This window comes from Lissotriton vulgaris, chromosome 2_1 (assembly GCF_964263255.1).
Source record: "Lissotriton vulgaris chromosome 2_1, aLisVul1.2, whole genome shotgun sequence".
NCBI classification, from domain to species: domain Eukaryota; kingdom Metazoa; phylum Chordata; class Amphibia; order Caudata; family Salamandridae; genus Lissotriton; species Lissotriton vulgaris.
This window is the reverse complement of record NC_141687.1, coordinates 389,469,538-389,487,014: the sequence shown is the minus strand read 5'-3', so window position 1 is coordinate 389,487,014 and position 17,477 is coordinate 389,469,538. Positions and strand designations below refer to the sequence as shown.

General features: G+C 47.1%; 1 protein-coding gene across 3 annotated transcripts in view; it reads left to right on the top strand.

The window, feature by feature from the left end:
• Nucleotides 1–17,477, top strand: part of ORC2 (origin recognition complex subunit 2) — a 484,925-nt gene that overhangs the window by 122,170 nt on the left and 345,278 nt on the right. For all 3 annotated transcript variants that reach the window (XM_086955229.1, XM_086955227.1, XM_086955228.1), the window contains exon 5: nucleotides 6,321–6,413. In XM_086955229.1, coding sequence (XP_086811355.1) covers nucleotides 6,321–6,413 — 93 coding nt within the window. The remainder of the gene's footprint in view (nucleotides 1–6,320; nucleotides 6,414–17,477) is intronic.

Below are 17,477 nucleotides of genomic sequence, written 5' to 3'. Positions count from 1 at the left end.
CGCACTACATACCCAGAGGGTTTCAAGGCGCTTAGGAGGGGAGGAGGATTACTTGTCAAATATCCACGTTTTAATTTGCTTTCTGAATGCTAGGTGGTTCTGGGTAAGGCGAAGGTAAGCGGGGAGTGAGTTCCATGTTTTAGCAGCCAGGTATGAAAAGGATCTGCCTCCCATGGTGGTCTTGTTGATGCGAGGTACAGTGGCGAGGGCTTGGCTGGAAGAACGTAGTTGGCGGGAGGGGGTGTAAAAGGACAGTCGTGAGTTGAGGCATTCTGGTCCGATGTCGTAGAGTGATTTGTGCGCGTGGGTAAGCAGTCGGAAAGTGATCCTCTTATTGACGGGTAGCCAGTGGAGGTCTTTAAGGTGACCAGAGATGTGTTCGTTGCGTGGGATGTCTAATATGAGCCTGGCTGAGGCGTTTTGGATTCGTTGGAGTTTCTTCTGGAGTTTTGCGGTAGTACCTGCGTAGTGGGTGTTTCCGTAGTCCAGACGGCTCGTGACCAGTGCGTGGGTGACTGTTTTCCTTGTTTCGGGGGGGATCCAGCGAAATGTTTTTCTGAGCATGCGAAGAATGTTGAAGCAGGAAGAGGATACGGCGCTGACTTGTCTGTTCATTGAGAGTGACGAATCCAGGATGACGCCTAGATTCCGTGCGTGGTCTGTTGGGATGGGTGCTTTTCCGAGGGCTTCCGGCCACCAAGAGTCGTCCCATGCAGAGGGGGATGTACCTAAGATGAGGACTTCTGTTTTGTCTGAGTTCAGTTTCAGACGGCTTTGTTTCATCCATTCGGCAACTTCTTTCATTCCTTCGTGTAGGTTAGTTTTGGCGGTGCTGGGATCATTGGTGAGAGAAAGGATTAGTTGAGTGTCATCCGCGTAAGAGATGATGTTGAGGTTGTGTTGGCGTGCGATGGCCGCGAGGGGGCTCATGTATACGTTGAAGAGGGTGGGACTGAGTGAGGATCCTTGTGGTACGCCGCATATGACTTCAGAGGCCTCGGACTTGAATGGTGGAAGGCGGACTCTCTGGGTTCTTCCGGTGAGGAACGAGGTGATCCATTCAAGTGCTTTTCCTTGGATTCCGATGTTATTGAGGCGTTGTAAAAGGGTGCTGTGGCAGACTGTGTCGAATGCTGCAGAGAGGTCAAGGAGGATGAGGGCGACTGTGTCTCCATTGTCCAGTAGAGTTCGGATGTCGTCTGTTGCTGCGATGAGGGCGGTCTCAGTGCTGTGTTTTGCTCGGAAGCCAGATTGTGAGGGGTCGAGGGATTTGTTGGCTTCGAGGAAGGCGGCGAGCTGGTTGTTGACAGCTTTCTCGATGACTTTGGCTGGGAATGGAAGAAGCGAGATGGGGCGGTAATTTTTGAGTTTGGTGGGGTCCGCTGTGGGTTTTTTCAGAAGGGCGGTGAGTTCAGCGTGTTTCCAGTCTTCCGGGAAGGTGGCGGAGTTGAAGGAGCAGTTGATGACGTCTCGGAGGTGCGGTGCTATGACGGTGTCTGCTTTGTTGAAGATGTGGTGAGGACATGGGTCTGTGGGGGATCCTGAGTGGATGGAATTCATCAGGCGGATGGTGTCCTCAGTGGAGTAGCTCTGCTCCCTGTGTGTCATGACACATCCCTCAATAATAATTCCCGGTGACAACTAGTGTCAGTGCTGGTGGTTGTTGGATTGGACCCTCTTTTGTGTCGGACTCCATCCTGACTGTCTTCAGGGCTGAGGTGTCACATGAAACCTTAAGCTTTTGGCTGCTGCTTCTGCAAGCTAAGCAGACAGAAGTCTCCGTGATGTTTTTGTTTCACTGTAGCCTGCAGCACTCCTTCAGCAGCTTTGCCTCAAACGGATGCTGCATGCTTGAAGGCATCCGTTCATCTGCGACTGCCATAACCTAAAAAAACAAGCATTTTGAATTGCGATAGGACTGGCATAGAGTGGGTCATGCAACGCGGCGCATCTTCGGAGCTTTAGGCTGGAAAAGCTTGTGGGTAGGGTCCAGTGGTGATGGTATGGAGGGGTGTGGGGCGGGAGCAGCAAGACAGAGACATGCTGGGTGGGAGGAGCAAGGGAGCGAGTGAAAGCACGACAATTGTTGTGCATTTGAAGCTAAGCAGTCAGAAGTCTCAGTGATGTTTTTGTTTCACTGTAGCCTGCAGCACACCTTCAGCAGCTTTGCCTCAAACTGACGCTGCATGCTTGAAGGCATCCATTCATCTGCGACTGCCATAACCTCAAGCCAGACTAAATAATATATAATAGATGGCATAGGACCAGTATCTTGTGATTGGCTGCTTCAGAAGTGTTGTCCCTGTGATGAGAGTTTTGAGGAGGCACGTTTACAGATGTCAGTGCAAGGTACTGGATCTCCACAATACAGACATATCTTTGTCACGGTAGGGAGAATACATGACGGCCAATTAAACATCTTATTTGGAACAAGTGTACAAAGACACATGCATCCTCCTATTACTGCAAGGGAAAAGTCAAATCCGATGTGGACAGCTACGTTAATGTAAGGAAACATTGCTTCCTCGCTCATAAATTGCATAAATTGCATGTTGCAATGACTGCAGAGCAAACCAACTCGGCACATTATAAGACTGCTTGAACATGATTATTGCTTGACGGGTTTAACTCCTTGTGTCCAGGTAGATAAATATCTTTGTTTAGAATAGCTAAATATGAACAAACAGTATGACATAATAGTCAAAAGCATAGAAAGTGGTTTGCTATTGATAAGCAGTGTTCAGAGAGCCGAGGGACTTCGTGGGCCACTCGATCCTTCGTATCCCACCAGTTCTGGCTATTACCACACTGAGCAATGGCAATAAATCGCTTCATAAATACCTTCCGCACACAACTGTGTGGTGTGTGTGCGCGCGCACACATATACATATATAACATAACATGTGCATTTGTAAAGCACACTTTCACCCAAGGGTATCTTGCCGTTGAATAACATGTTTATTGTTACCCAACTCACTGTTACCCATTTCATCGACCTCAGAAAGATGAAAGGTTGAGTACATGCAGGGGCCTGCATCCATAAGTACATGCGCACGTGTGTGTATACAAAGCACACATTGATAGTCACGTTATGGATGCCTGTACAGTTAGCTATAGGTTATATGCCATTTAAAAGTTACAGAACTGAGTGGGGTGGAAGACACTCCACACATCATTGGACACAGTTTATAGTCTCAAGCCACCTAAACACAGACAGGACCCCCGCCCGGGCCTGTACTGACATTCATCCTTCTGACAGAAGCCCGTCTCCAAGGCACGCAATGTAAACATTGTAACCATGCAGGGCAGCTCGGAGTTTCTAGTTATCCATGTAGCACGTCTATCGCATGTCGAGCAGGCTCAAAAGGTGATTCACCCACTAATGCGGAGTCCTATACATCAGAGAGACATTCTCACTTCCCACAGCTGAGCGGGGAGCCAGCCCTATGTCATTTGTCCATATGCATGTCAAGTCTAAGATTTTCTGACGCCATTGTGCATAGGAGAGGTCCAGCCTGCCTAAGTACTCTTGGATCAAGTTAGTTTGCAGCTTCCCCAGGTAATCGCTCACGTCACGGAAATACAAGCAGTGGTAAATGAGTCATGGCCTGCGGCCGTGAAAAAGTGAAGTGAACGAGCGCACACTGGGGAAGCCTGGAACTCAATTGACCATATGGAGAGGGAGGGAGGTGGGCTGCCTGCTGGGAGAAGGGCTGCCTTTGATGTGGTGTCACGACCATATGGAGAGGGAGGGGGGTGCCTCAAGTAGTGGTTGGGGCTCAGATTTGCATGCAGCCATTGGAGAAGCCTGCTGGTGGGGACTGGGAGGAAGGGTGACAAGACGCAGGCCCTGCAGTGAATAATTATGGGAGGTGAGATGCTGGCGTGAGGCAGAGCGCACCATATGGAGAGGGAGGGGAGTGGGCCGAGTGCAGGAGAAATGCTGCTGGCAGGGGGAAGGCTCGGGCAAGCTCGTGCATGAGGAGCTTGTCACGTGATTCTATTCTCGTGAACTCTTGGGAATCCGGCTTGAAGAGAGCCAATCAGCTGCCTGAAGATTTTGAGCTATTGGCATTGTAAATGATAATGCCTTTTATTTATGTGTTTAAAAAAAAAAGTCAGTAACAAAATGCATTGTCATTTATAATACCAATAGGTCAAACGTTCAAAAATGTAACATCTATTGCATTGCAAATGTTTGTTCTTGCAGGGTTCAAGGTACATAGATCTGAGACACATTGCACAGTTGGGTCGGGAGGAGCAGGGACTTATGTGTGTAAGGGAGAGCACATGGCTGTGTGAGGAGGAGCTGGGACTCACAGGGAGTTAGAAAGATCACACAGTTGTTTGAGGAGGATCAGGGCCTCACAGGGTGTGAGGAAGATCACACAGTTGTTTGAAGAGGAGCAGGGCCTCATAGGGAGTGAGGAAGATCACAAAGTTGTTTGAGGAGAAGCCAGGCGTTTTAGGGAGTAAGGAAGATCACATAGTTGTTTGAGGAGGAGCCGTGCCTTCTAAGGAGTGAGGAAGATCAGATAGTTGTGTGAGGAAGAGTAGGGTCTCATAGGGAGCGAGGAGCAGGGCCAGGAAAAAACAATTTCATGATACATTTATGGACACCTAAAATTAAGGCACGCTGACGGAAGAACATGCAGCTTGTCTTTCGCTCGATTGGTCCGTGATAAATGCTAACAAAAGCTTATGCCCCAGGCCAGTTGTGCATATGTTTCTTTGCCAGACAAGAGGAGGGTTTAGTGCATCCTTAGTGAGGTAATTAAAACAAGCTGGAGACCGGTGACTGATTGGAAGGGATGGGAGAAGGGAGGGAGAGCAGAGAGAGTGGGGTGGAGGGGCGAGGAAAGAGGCAAGAAAACGAAAGCATTACCAGCGCGGCGCTTGTGTACGGGCGCCGTGCTGGAGACCGGTGACTGATTGGAAGGGATGGGAGAAGGGAGGGAGAGCAGAGAGAGTGGGGTGGAGGGGCGAGGAAAGAGACAAAACAATGAAAGCATTACCAGCGCGGCGCTTGTGTACGGGCGCCGTGCTGATAGAGCTCATACCTCCAGTTTTCCCCAGAGACCAGTGCAAGTCCACGTCCGGGGCAGCTGTGAGATGCAGGCACACACAGCAGCACCCCCTGCTTTGAGGCAGCATCACAGCCCCCCCTCTGGTCTGCCTGCCGGCTCTGCTGTGAGGCAGTTGCGGATGAAGACATTTCACTGATTGGGAAGGAGGGGGTAGAGGACCCTGGAAAAGACAACAGTGAAAGCAAAACCAGCGCTGCACTCATGAAACGGGCGCCGCGCTGATAAAATATGTATGCATGTCCACTTTTATTAAACAAGGGGCTGAAACGTATTTGTTTTGAGCACCAAACAGTATTCAATTGCACAGACTGCTCGCTAGAGCCACGTTGAAAACACCCTGTAACGTCCGGTGCTGCGCTGATACAAGTAATATTGCGTGAAGCGTGTGAAAGTTGAATTAATTATAAATAACATCCCGCGAAGCGTGTGCTCTGAGCATTCCCTACATGTTTTAACAAGCAGTGGTAAAGGAGTCACGGCCTGCGGCCATGAAAAAGTGAAGTGAACGAGAGCCTGCTGGTGGGGACTGGGGGGAAGGGTGACAAGACGCAGGCCCTGCAGTGAATAATTATGGGAGGTGAGAAGCTGGCCTGAGGCAGAGCTCACCATATGGAGAGAGAGGGGGGTGGGCCGAGTGCAGGAGAAATGCTGCTGGCAGGGGGACGGCTCGGGCAAGCTCGTGCATGAGGAGCTTGTCACGTGATTCTATTCTTGTGAACTCTTGGGAATCCGGCTTGAAGAGAGCCAATCAGCTGCCTGAATAGAGCATATGGGGAAAGAAGCAGATCAGCGACATAAGGGCTCACCCCTGTTTTCTATTTCTGCGAAATAGAAAAGGGGCGAGCCCTAAACAACCTCTCAAGGGCCTCGCAGGTCGCCATGATGAAAGGTTTTGTTTGCTGCGCTTAGCTGTTAGCAGCGTCAGAGCTATGTGTACCGTGACCTCACTCACAGCTTTTATCACATAAGTGCACTGCAAAGAACATTCTGTGAGTTGTAAAATCTATTATCCAAATGTCTGTCAGGGTCTTCACTCTGCTCAATTTGCTGTACAGATCCAACAAGCTCCTGTCTAAGGTGGGGAAAATAGTTGATGGCTTTCATTATTGTTGCCTTCTACTGCTTGATTACCTAGCTCGTTAAGCATTATTCTGCTCTCCCTTTTCTGCCATTTTCTCAATGAGTATGGTGAGGATGAAAATGATGTAATAACAGATTTTATGTGCTTTGCAGCTTCGGAGCTGGCACGAACACCGGGCAAAAGCGTGACCTTCAGCAAACCTGAAAGCCCTACGGAGGCAACCACCCCTCCTCCAAGCGGCAAGAGTAAGTGGAACCTCTGGTGAAATGTTGTGGTTTTAAAACTTTGCATGCCGTCTGTGGTCACCATTCCAGTAGAGATGATGAATGTGGCCTACAAGCCTTTCAGAACTGCCCAGTTAGCTCATTCATTCGAATCTAGAAAGTACTGACGACACGAAGCAGAAATGTAGACCGGCCTCACCCTGTGCACTTCTTGATCAAGACTGGTTTGAAATCTCCTCTGCCCGCAAAATCTGCAGGTGATCCAGATCACATAATAAAAGGTACACATACACATTAACTGTGACCACGTATAGAATCCGTTTCTTACCCAGTGCTAGTATTTCGTGGCTAATATAAAGATGTTATGATTTTGCCCTTTCGTTTTAGTGAGGCCATGTTTTAAAAGATGCGTTCTTCCTAACCAATGTTTTATAAGAGCAGTGGGAGTGTAAAGACGCTGCTTGAGGGGCTTGGTGGTGTGCAAATGTTTATTATCTGCTCCGCTTTACGATTGTTTTCCTCATTTATATCTTTCCAAAACATAAACGCCACCTTTCATTGTAAACGGTCTACCTGTGAAACATGATGAGACTATGTTCAATAGTATAATTTGGTGATCATGCAAATGATTTTTTAAAATTTTGAATTGTAAGGAAAACAATCCTTTTTAGGTCTTGGCTGGCGTGACTGCGCACATACGCAGCTCGCTCGGTGAGAGTTAATGTTTTGGAGGAGTATCAGTAAAGGGCTTTAAGCCCCGCCCCTCTTTTGCATTGGCTGGCGTTACTGGTTATGCTAAACGGTGGTCAGCCATTGAAAAAGAGCTTTTTGTGTTGTGTACTTTTGGCTTTTTCAGACCGCCCACTTGGACGGGCTCGCCTGCTTTCCGTTGCTCGTAAACGATTTCTTATCTTAATGGAGCCATGTGTTTAAGCACATGGCTCCATACATTCAAGAGATCGTTTTGCTCCGGACGAAAGTGAAAGCAGACCGTGCTTGTTGCTGTATTTTGATCCCGTTGTACATCACGAGCCTGGTGCGTGTTCTCCCTTTAAATGTAACGTGCAGAGATGATTGCTTGAAGCAGAAGAGCGTGTTCGGAGGCTGCAACATCTCCACAAAATGCATATTTTTTGGCGGCTCTTCATCTGTTTCGTAGCGTGGGAATAACGAAGTGCGCATGCGTGTGAGCAAGACACCTTAAATTAACTATATTCAACTAAAGCTTTGTGTCAAAACAATTGCCAACTTATTCGTTTTAAGGTGACAGTACTGCAACTCAGTATGTAATGAAAAGTTTCGGAAAGAATCTGCACCAAGGACTGGTGCTACATTAAGGACACATTTTATTTTACCAGCTGCTCGCCGTCGGTCTGAGGAACGGGTTCGTTTGCAGCTTCTTTCAGTACTAGGTCATACATGCCAACCCTCCCGATTCAGGCGTGAGACCACCGATTTGATGGCTAGTCTCCCGCCTCCCGATTCTTGTATTCAAAACCCGATTCCATGCAAATTGCCGAATGATAGGCTTGAGATAGCTTAGACCTAAATTGAGTTTGGAAATGACCTCTGCCCTCTGCCCTTCCTCCCCCGCCTCCGAAGTTGCCAATACATTAAAACCCGAGCCCATCCTAAACCTATTGGCTGAAATGTGAGCTTGGGCAGGCCCAGGGGCGAGAACTCCGGAAAGGAATTTTGCCTGGCTACGTCCTGCGTAAAAGTATTCCTCGGTGGGCTTCGGCAGGCACCAGGGATTAGTTTCCTGTGACTCGAAGTAGGCACTGCCAGAAACCTACTCCTGCAATATTGTCACACTCCCTTTGCCTGCAATAGCGTTTTTCTGTGCTCCTGACACACGTTAAGGTAAGAAAAAAAGAAAAACAAGTGAAACCCATCAATTGTCCCTGGGAGAAAAAATGTGTTTCAACCAAGGTTTCTAACTCTGTTTCTTTGAACTTTGTTAAACTATGAAAATTAACATGTTGATGCCAATCTCATTCACACTCTAATCTCCCTCTCCAAGAATTGCCTCTGAAATTAAAGCTTAACTCTTTGTCCTCAATTTTTTGGGGAGGGAATTAACTTTTTTTTTGTTTGGGTCCATTTCACATAGTGCTTACAAAAACAGAGTTTAGATAACTGTTTTTGTTAGCGCCAACAATGAAATGCTGATTCTCCCTATACTCAAGGGGCCTCATTTATGAGACCTTGCGTCAGTTTTGCGCTTCCGATGCGTCACTTTTTGTGACAGATCGGCGGCGTAAAACATGCCTCCTGTTGCGCACTATTTACGAAGTGACGCATCTAAGCAGTGAATCCCTGCGCTACATTATACCTGCGTCAGGTATAATGTATGCAGGGGGGGGGCGTTGCCCCGCAAAAAGCCTCGTAGAAGTGACGCAGTGAAATCTATGAGATTTCACTGCGTCATTTCTAGGATGCCTTTGCGTCAAAATCTTGAGCCACAGGCGTAAGACTGACGCAGGCCCTTTTACATGGGACTTGTCCCATATGAAAGGACGCATTGCTGGAGTTGCGTCACTTTTGTGACACTCCAGCAATGCGTCACTTTTGCTCTTACAGATATGTCAGAAATACTGACGTATCTGTAACTCCTTGCGACCTGATGCGTCATACATTAAATATGACACATCAGGTATGGCGCAAGGAGTGCACACTGAGAAGTGACGCATCGCTGCTTTCACGCAGTGATGCGTCATTTCTCATAAATGTGGTGTTAGGGCCAGAGTTGTATCCTTTGGAACTGGGACCCAGTTTTAAGTCCCAGCATTGGCTCAACATCTTGTGATTCTGGGCAAATCACATAATCTACCCATGCCAATAAACAATAAATGGTGACATTGTGTAATATAGCTGGTGCTTATGTAAGGCGCTCCAGTACCTTGGGTCAGTTCATGCTACATGAAAAATGAACAAAAAGGTAAAACCAAAGCATGTGCATAAGTAAAGACAAATAGATACCTATTTAGTGGCCGATTTGTAAATTGTGGCTTCCCCGTTTAAATTGTGTGATCTTAGTCAAATACTTTATTTCACCAAAACTCTTTTTTCTACAACATCGCATATGAAAGCATTTTCAAATATTTGAGTTCAGAATATCAGTTAATCTGGGCAGTTGACAGGTTTTACATGACGCATGACTTGCCTCTTATTTCACCAATGGTTTGTGCCTTAAAACTATCACTAGTAAGTATTTCTTAGTACAGTGCTGTAATGTGACGTTTTAGTGTTAAAGTTTCTACATGTTAGAGAAATTCACTTTTTTGAATTTTTTAGAGATTTTGTCATATTTTACATGATGTTCGTTGTATGATGTACATAGCAAACATTCTCACTGCTCAGCTCGTGCACGAGCCCTAAAAGCCAAGCCACACTCCTGGCTCAGCTCTCCCTGTTAATTTTCTGGTTCTCCCCTCTTAGAAAGCAATATCCTTTAATATCAGAGGCAGGTACCCATCTACTGGCTGTCTGAACTGCACAGTGTGCAACTAGAAAATCAGGGATCATTGCTTTGTCCTTAATTCTTGGAGGGGGTGATTATAGTCTGTGACAAATATCAACATGTTCATTTTGGCAGTTTTACACAGCACAAACCAAAAATAGGAGTTTGGGACTGATTCTGTTGCACTAGCACTAACTATTGTGCGGCTGCTAAAAATAAAATGCTGATTGCCAGTTGCACAGGCTCTAATCTCCCCTTTCAAGAATTAAGGACAAAGCATTAACCTTTGATGGTAAAGATAGTACCCATCTGGTAGCAGAATTGCACAACGTGAACCTGTAAAAGTTGTAGATTAATCCCAACTTCTCTGCTCGACCAAAATGTCTGAGCCATCGCTAGTGCGTGGAATACAAAGCATGTCCCTTTATTAGTGGCCCAGCCATCTTCCTGTATAGCTTCAGTGATTCATCAGTACTTTGATAACTTCCACCTTCTGCTTAACAGCATCCAGTAATGTGATTCTGTAGCCATTCCATATGCACCCTTCTTCGTCGGGTATCTTTGTGTGCGATTATGAACATTCACTAATTTTGATGACAGAAGACACAGAGCTAGATGTGTATTACACCTACCCTTTATTATATATATATATATATGAAGAAAGTGGTATAAGAATCACAACTCGAGTTGACACACAGTCAAGAGGACCTAGAATTCTTGAGGGCCCAATGAACCACCCAAGGTATGTATACAGGGATCCCATGGAGACCGTTTGCTGTGTGCGAACACAACCGCAGTCTCCGTACAATTCAATGTGTATATTGGTGCACGTTGCAAACAGTGCTCTAATGTGCTCTCAGTAGGTTTGTGCTAATGGAGTGTCATTGAGTGGTTGTGTGCAGGTGCGCCTTCATCCAAAGCAGTTCTGAATTATCTTCGAGTCTCGTTCCCACTCTAAACACTAACATTCTTTGAAGTGCAGAGTGACTCTGCACTTCAAAGAGTGTAAGTGTTTATAGAGTGAGAACGCAGACTGGTGCAGAAAATGTTTCTCACTCTGGAGCTACAGCCCTACCACGCATGACGCACCTCTGAGAAGCATACACACTGAGTGCCTTCACTGGACCTAGCTTAAAAAACATAACAATAGAAATGTTTCTGACGCTAGGCCCTGCTGGCACGCAGCGTGTAAATTGCTCAGAGGTGCATGGCACAGGCAGGGCCTAGCTTCAAAAACATTTCTAGCCACGTTTTTTGACATCCCTTTATTAATGTATACTGCACTTTCACAATTGCTTTATTAACCTTCTGGTTTCTCAAATTTGCTTGAAAAGGCACCATTTACCCACTCTTTTTTACAAAATTTTCTCGGGGGTGGGGGGGGGGGAGGGGCTAAACCCCGGCACCCTCCTTAAGGTGTTCAGGCTCGCAAGCTGTGCTCGCTCGCCGCAGTGCACTCCCACAGATGTTTACACCCCACAACTTTCAAATGTCACTAGCCACCACTGCCTGCAATCGATTTTGTGTTACGCCTGACCCGTTTCGTGTTACGCGTTATTCAGGACTTTCCACCCGCGAATATTTCTCCCTCTTATCGAAGTTGAAATGTATGCTAGGTTCGCCTGAGGCTTTGGCAGCAACAGCCCGCGGATCCCAGCTGCAACAGTTCCGCGGATCCCGGCTGCAACAGTCCCACGAGGGTTCCTGGAAGCTCGAGCGCCTCCTTCGGCGGCCCGTGCTGTACGGATTTAGACCTAAGCCTTGAGGAGCTACAACAGCTGGTTCAGTAGAACTCAGAGTATTCTAAGCTAAGTTATATGTACCTGAAGTACTTATGTGATCTTTCACAAGATATTCTTAGGATACGTGTGGTAAAACAACAGCAAGCTCAAATCCCAACCGCTGCTCACCAATGTGAGAAGTTGGCCTGATATATAATGTTCACTATTCTAGTGAGCACTTTGTATCAGTCCAAACAACCCTTATGGTGATTGGTTGTAAGTCAACCTTATAGACCAGCTATCCTAGTAGCGTGGATACGAGCAGTCTTCGGGCTAAACTCTAGAGGGCGTGTTAAGCCAGCTGTTATACCATCACATATACCCCTTGAACACCAAGTGAAAGGACACCACACAAGTGTTATGAAAATAAACAGTGTATTTATTTAGATCACAACAGCCCTGTACTCTTTATGAGGACAGGGTACTAAGCACACAACAAAACTCTTACGAAAATACTTTAAGTTGCACAATTTACACGAATGCCCGAGGGGCACGAAAAACCATATACTCTAAAAGTGGAATGCGAAATTACTAGCAGGTAAGTACTGTACTAATAGGCTTTGGAATCGCTAGGACTTGACTACTGAACCTTCAGATTACTAATAGGAGGCCTAGGGGACTCGGGTGCAGAGTGTGCACTCTCACGCGGGATGCGGGACAAAGTCTATGGGAGCTAGTAAAAGCAAAGTTAGTGTTCTCGGGCGAACCCGACTAGGTAGGTCGAAAACGACAGTGGATCCTGACCCTTGGATAGTGAGGCTATACTGGGGCACCGAAATGCCGAAGTTACCTAGCCCAGGGGCTTCAGCTGCATAGGTCTCAAAAGACGTCGGAAATCCTCGTAGACGGACCAGGAGCCTGAAGAAAAGAAGTTGCTGGCAGGCGACCAGTGAAGATTGTTCGAGTGATCCAAGCCTGGATCGAAGATGGATGACACCTGAAAGCAGAGGGGACCAAGTTCGTGACTACTAGCCAGTAGTCAGGTGGCACCAGGAGGGCACCGGATAGTAGTCACCTCAACTAGGTGAGTGGGCGACGCTGTGCTCTGCAGATCCCACGGACCAGGAGGCGTTGTCGGCGACCAGGATGGAGGTGCGAGCTGTCCCACGATGGATGAAGCTGTCGACGTCGCTGGACCCAGGATTGGGGCAACAAGTCTTGGCAAATTCAAGCCCACGTGGTGGACTCAAAATGGCGTCTGGAGTGGACCAGGAGGGTCCGGGGTGCTCCTCTTTTGGAAGGGAGCAAGGGCCAGTCTGGAGCAACCAGACCAGCAGCAGTGATGTCGTCGGCGTCGTTAAGAAGGCCACAAGCCAGCGGGCTAGTAGCCAAACAACGCGGTGAGCAGCAAAAAGCAGAAGGGCCCCACGCAGATCGTGGAGATGCTGGGAGGCTGGACTTCGGTGCTGGAGCTGCTCAGGGCTGGGGCTTCTAGGACCCCAAAGCACTCACCAGAGGATCCCTCGGCGGTCGTGCTGGATAAGAGTCGTGCAGTTCAGATGATGGCCGTTCCCTCGAGGTCTCGTCGCACCTACGGTTCTCAGCTTAGCTGTAGAGGTAGGTAGAGGTCAGAGGTGCCAGGGAAGCCGGGTCTCGTCGTGCTGGTCGGTCGGATTCCTGAGGAAGGACGTGCAGCAAACCGCAGAGTTCTTAGATGGTGCCTGCGGATGCAGGGTGACTACTCCTTAGCCACAAGGGAGAAATCTTGAGAAGAGTCTTGAGTTTCCTTTCTTAGAAAGTAGTTCTTGATTCAAAGATGATCTAATTTGGAAGGGTCCCCGCTCCTGCCTTTATCCTAAAGAAAGGGGTGGGTACGCAACTAGGTCCTGCCCTAGGGGTGGGACCAGGAAGGGGGGTGGTTACACCCCTCTCCCATGCCGGACTTTCCCCAGGCCAGGGGCTGGTGTGCCCCTGGAACTGGTTCTAGCCGGCAGATGCGTAGTGAGCACCGGGGTGCCACTCAGCAGTCACCTTCCTGTAAAGCCCTGCCTACCCAGGATACACAAAACCCTGTCTGGGATGGTGCTAGCACCGCCCCTGACAGGAAACCCTTTGTCCAAGCTCTCCTTGCTGGAAGGACTCCCAGCAGCAGGAGGTCAGACTCGTGTCTGTGGTGGTAGCATCCATTTTGTGGAGCTGAGGCTTCGTTTAACTTTAACCGGGGTTCACAGTTACATACATGTCGTGTCCCTCTAGAAGGGTGGAATGCTAACCCCGTCGCCAGAATTGGCGAGGGGTTAGTATTCCAATTCGTATGACACCTTACTCGACATGTTTTGATAAAGCAATACCAGAGATAGCATTTAACCGCGAGGATTATAATGCACTTAAGAGTATATGGTATGCGTTATCATGGAACAGCTATTAGGACTTGGTTCCGCAAGCTGCAAACGGGCTCAGCTCATGCCAGAGCACCATTTCACACGATTCCAAGCACTCTGCCTTCAGGATTGTCAAGGCCTGCCATAGGAGTGACTGATAGGAATCTGTGTGTCCATTTTTAGGGTTAGATATAGGTATACTATATCTAAAGCAAAGGGTGATTACACCACCTTGCCCCAGCTGTCGTGCAGCCAGTTGTGTCAGATTTAGATGGCCATCCAGTGGTGGCATAATACATGCTTCAGCCCCTGGTAGGCCCTGGGTACACCTATGCCCTGAGTTACAGGGTCTGATAAGGTGGCCCAGTTCCAATTGGATAATGCACGTAAGGTACACATATCAATTTAGCGAGAGAACAGCTAGGCTGTGGGTCTGATTGGCAGGCCCACAGCCAGAGAAAGTCGTAAACCAGTGAAACAGAAGCAAAAAATCTGGGTGATCATAGGAGTGCAGACCCTACTCTCCTACACACGCTATATTACCAGGTATCCTGCACGAGCTGCAATCATTCCCGCAGCTCAGGCAACACGGTAACCAGAATTGTTAAAATGTACGGGTCAAACATGACACTGGAACTCTCATCCAACTTCGAAAGAGTAGGTCGAATGCATGCCTGTTTTTAATCATATGTATCTGATCTAACAAAACCAGCTGTAATTAAAGAGGGAAATTGCGTATATTCCCCAGTCACTTATGTGAAAATATTAGACACCTGTTCACGACCCACTTCAATGCTGTAAATCTAGAAGAAAAAGCTCTTGCCAATCTAGAAAGGAATTGATCACAGAACAGGGTAAGAACGAGTTGGCAACGTGGGCTAGTTCATGCCTTCAAATTCTTTTTGTTACTACTTTTTGGTCTTTCCGAAACGTTTCCCTGCTAATATTGGTGATTTAGAACCGCCTCAGAGCATGAATCGAGTGCTTACGTGATGGATTCTGCTAGTACTGTGCGAGTGTAGAACTGACAGCTTTCATTTTGCCATCGTCTGGCCGTTTCAAAGCGCTGACTAGACAGAGTTTAGTGTTGCTGTCGGTGGGTCAGCTGGAAGTCAGTATCATTTTAGAAAGGAGCTAGTGGCTTAAGTACTGCTGTACTATTAGAGCCCGTTCGCTTTTGCAATGCTCTAATATTGGTCTTTACTTGGCACTTTCATTTTTATTTCACTGCTTCTAAAGCTCAAAAAGTACCATAGGCATCTTGGTGATGAAAAACAAACCCAACGATTAAAAAAAAATAGACAACCTAAAAGAAATAGAAGCAATACATGGCCACGACCAGTCGTACCTTTATGTTTGCACCTTGCCCTCGAGACCAGGTCCAAGGGCTAGGGATGAGATGTAGGATTAGGAAAACATTTATTTTACTAAATAGCGTAAACGTGGTCCAAAGGCATTAGAGCGATTTACTTGAGCACCATATTTAATTACACAAGGCCAGGTTAATTTGTTTGTATATGTTTTTCAGGCACGGGGAGATTAAGGGAATTGCGTAGAATCACAGTATGCTCAACAAACGCTGACACTCGAACTCGGCCCCCTAAAGTCGGCAGCTCTTGCTGCTTGGCCCTATATCCGCCCATATTCCATTAAGGTTCTCAGGATGCTGTGCTGCTGCTCATTGGATAAGAATAAGACTATGGTCTCGAGGTGTTTAGTGTTGCTTTTGTACAGTATGTGGAAGACCAGTCTTCACTACTACCCGTGGTGAAAATAGTAGTGGCGAGTCCTTTAAACCTGTAAGCACTGTAGATAACTTACATATGACATTTAATTTGTGTCCTCGGTTCGCTTTCACGCCACAGGTCGCGGTGCTTAGTACAGAATTTTTATTTAATTTTACAGAGAGTTTAACTGCTTTATTAGCACTCTTTGTGGAATGCTGACATTTGATCAGCCAATCAGAATACGGATGCCATCTGCCACTGCACCTCACTGCACTTCACAGAGTGAAGCAGGGAAACGGTGAAGTCTGCCTACCTTCAGGACAACTGTAAAAGAGAACAATGTGCGACTGAGGAAGACAGGTAAGTTCACCACACTTAACTGGAAGGAAGGGCCATACCTGCTCTTCTTAAACAATCTTTGCTCATCATGTAACAAAGCCGAGAAGAAAGCTTCAGGGCACAGACAGATTTTAGAGCGCTGCTGATACGATAAAAATATCAGTGTTCGGCCTCTTCGGCAATAACACCAGCTTTCAATAAGCATTGTCAACATTCCAGGTAGTGGTAAGGCACTACTTGAAGGGATACACGTCACGTGCATGCGTGATTCAATCTGTGGGGACTTCCTCTGCATAGAAACATCATTGCGGCCCCTTAAACTGCTTATCAAAGCACCCACCAACCTCAATCCATCAGCATGACGGTTACACGGAAGAGAACACATACTTCAATCTTGTGGAGCACGTGCAGTGCCCTGCTCTCAGTGAAGAACCCCAGAGTAGCCTCGAAGCGCTAGGTGCCCTCTGCAGTGCCAGGAGATCAGTTGCCAGGATTCCCAGAGGGGGAAGGAGGGGGGGGGCGTCCTTTGTAATGCGATGTACCATTAACTACAGCCTCAGCCCCGGCCCTGTCCCCCCAGGCTGCAAGGAAACTAAGACATACGTCTTTTATTCTGTACAAAAAAAGTACAAAAAAACGAATCCAGAGAGAGACAGAGATAGAGCACAAGAGAGAGTGCAGAGATGACTCGGAAGGCTTGTTTTCCTATTTTCAAACTCGGTGAGTGAACAACGTGGACCCTGCCTTTGTGGCTGCTTAGTTGAGATGAAATGATCCTGACTCCGCAATCATGCACACCATTTATACAACTGACCCTGTACAAGGACAAAAATAGACCACTAACACACAGCTGTGCTAAATGTAAGAATCCAGGACAGGAATTTGCTCACTTTGGGTTTCAACAGCACAGTACATTTTGGCCAGTGACGAGTAATGGTAGACCTTTTGTACCTGCTATAAACAGCCTCCGTTCCTCAAGCGTTATGGATCCGGCTCAGATCAAATTGCAATGCAGAGACAACAGCCTACATATTTTTCTTGGTCTTGCACTCAAGAACTCTTGTATATACTTCAGTATATATTTATATGTGTATGTACTTTGTGGGCTTTGGAGATCATCCCTAGGACTTGTATGCTTCCGCTTAGGGACTTTTTTTTCTGTTCAACTGCCTCTATTCAACTGTCTGGATAGAAAACTAGCAGCAGAGGTCAGTAAAATACCAGAATCACTTTAGCATTCTCTAGATTTTTTAGTGATATGACCATCGAAGGCCCTGATTTTATTTTAAAAACAGAGCTTTGGACTATACCATTTCCTGCTGAACGGCAATATTTCTCTCCATGTATTCCCATACCTGGTGTGTCACGTAGTTTGGAGCTTACTTTCCCTCCATGTTAATGAACATTAAATGTTTCAGCACCCAGGCTAATGTGCTGCATAGCTAAATACATAT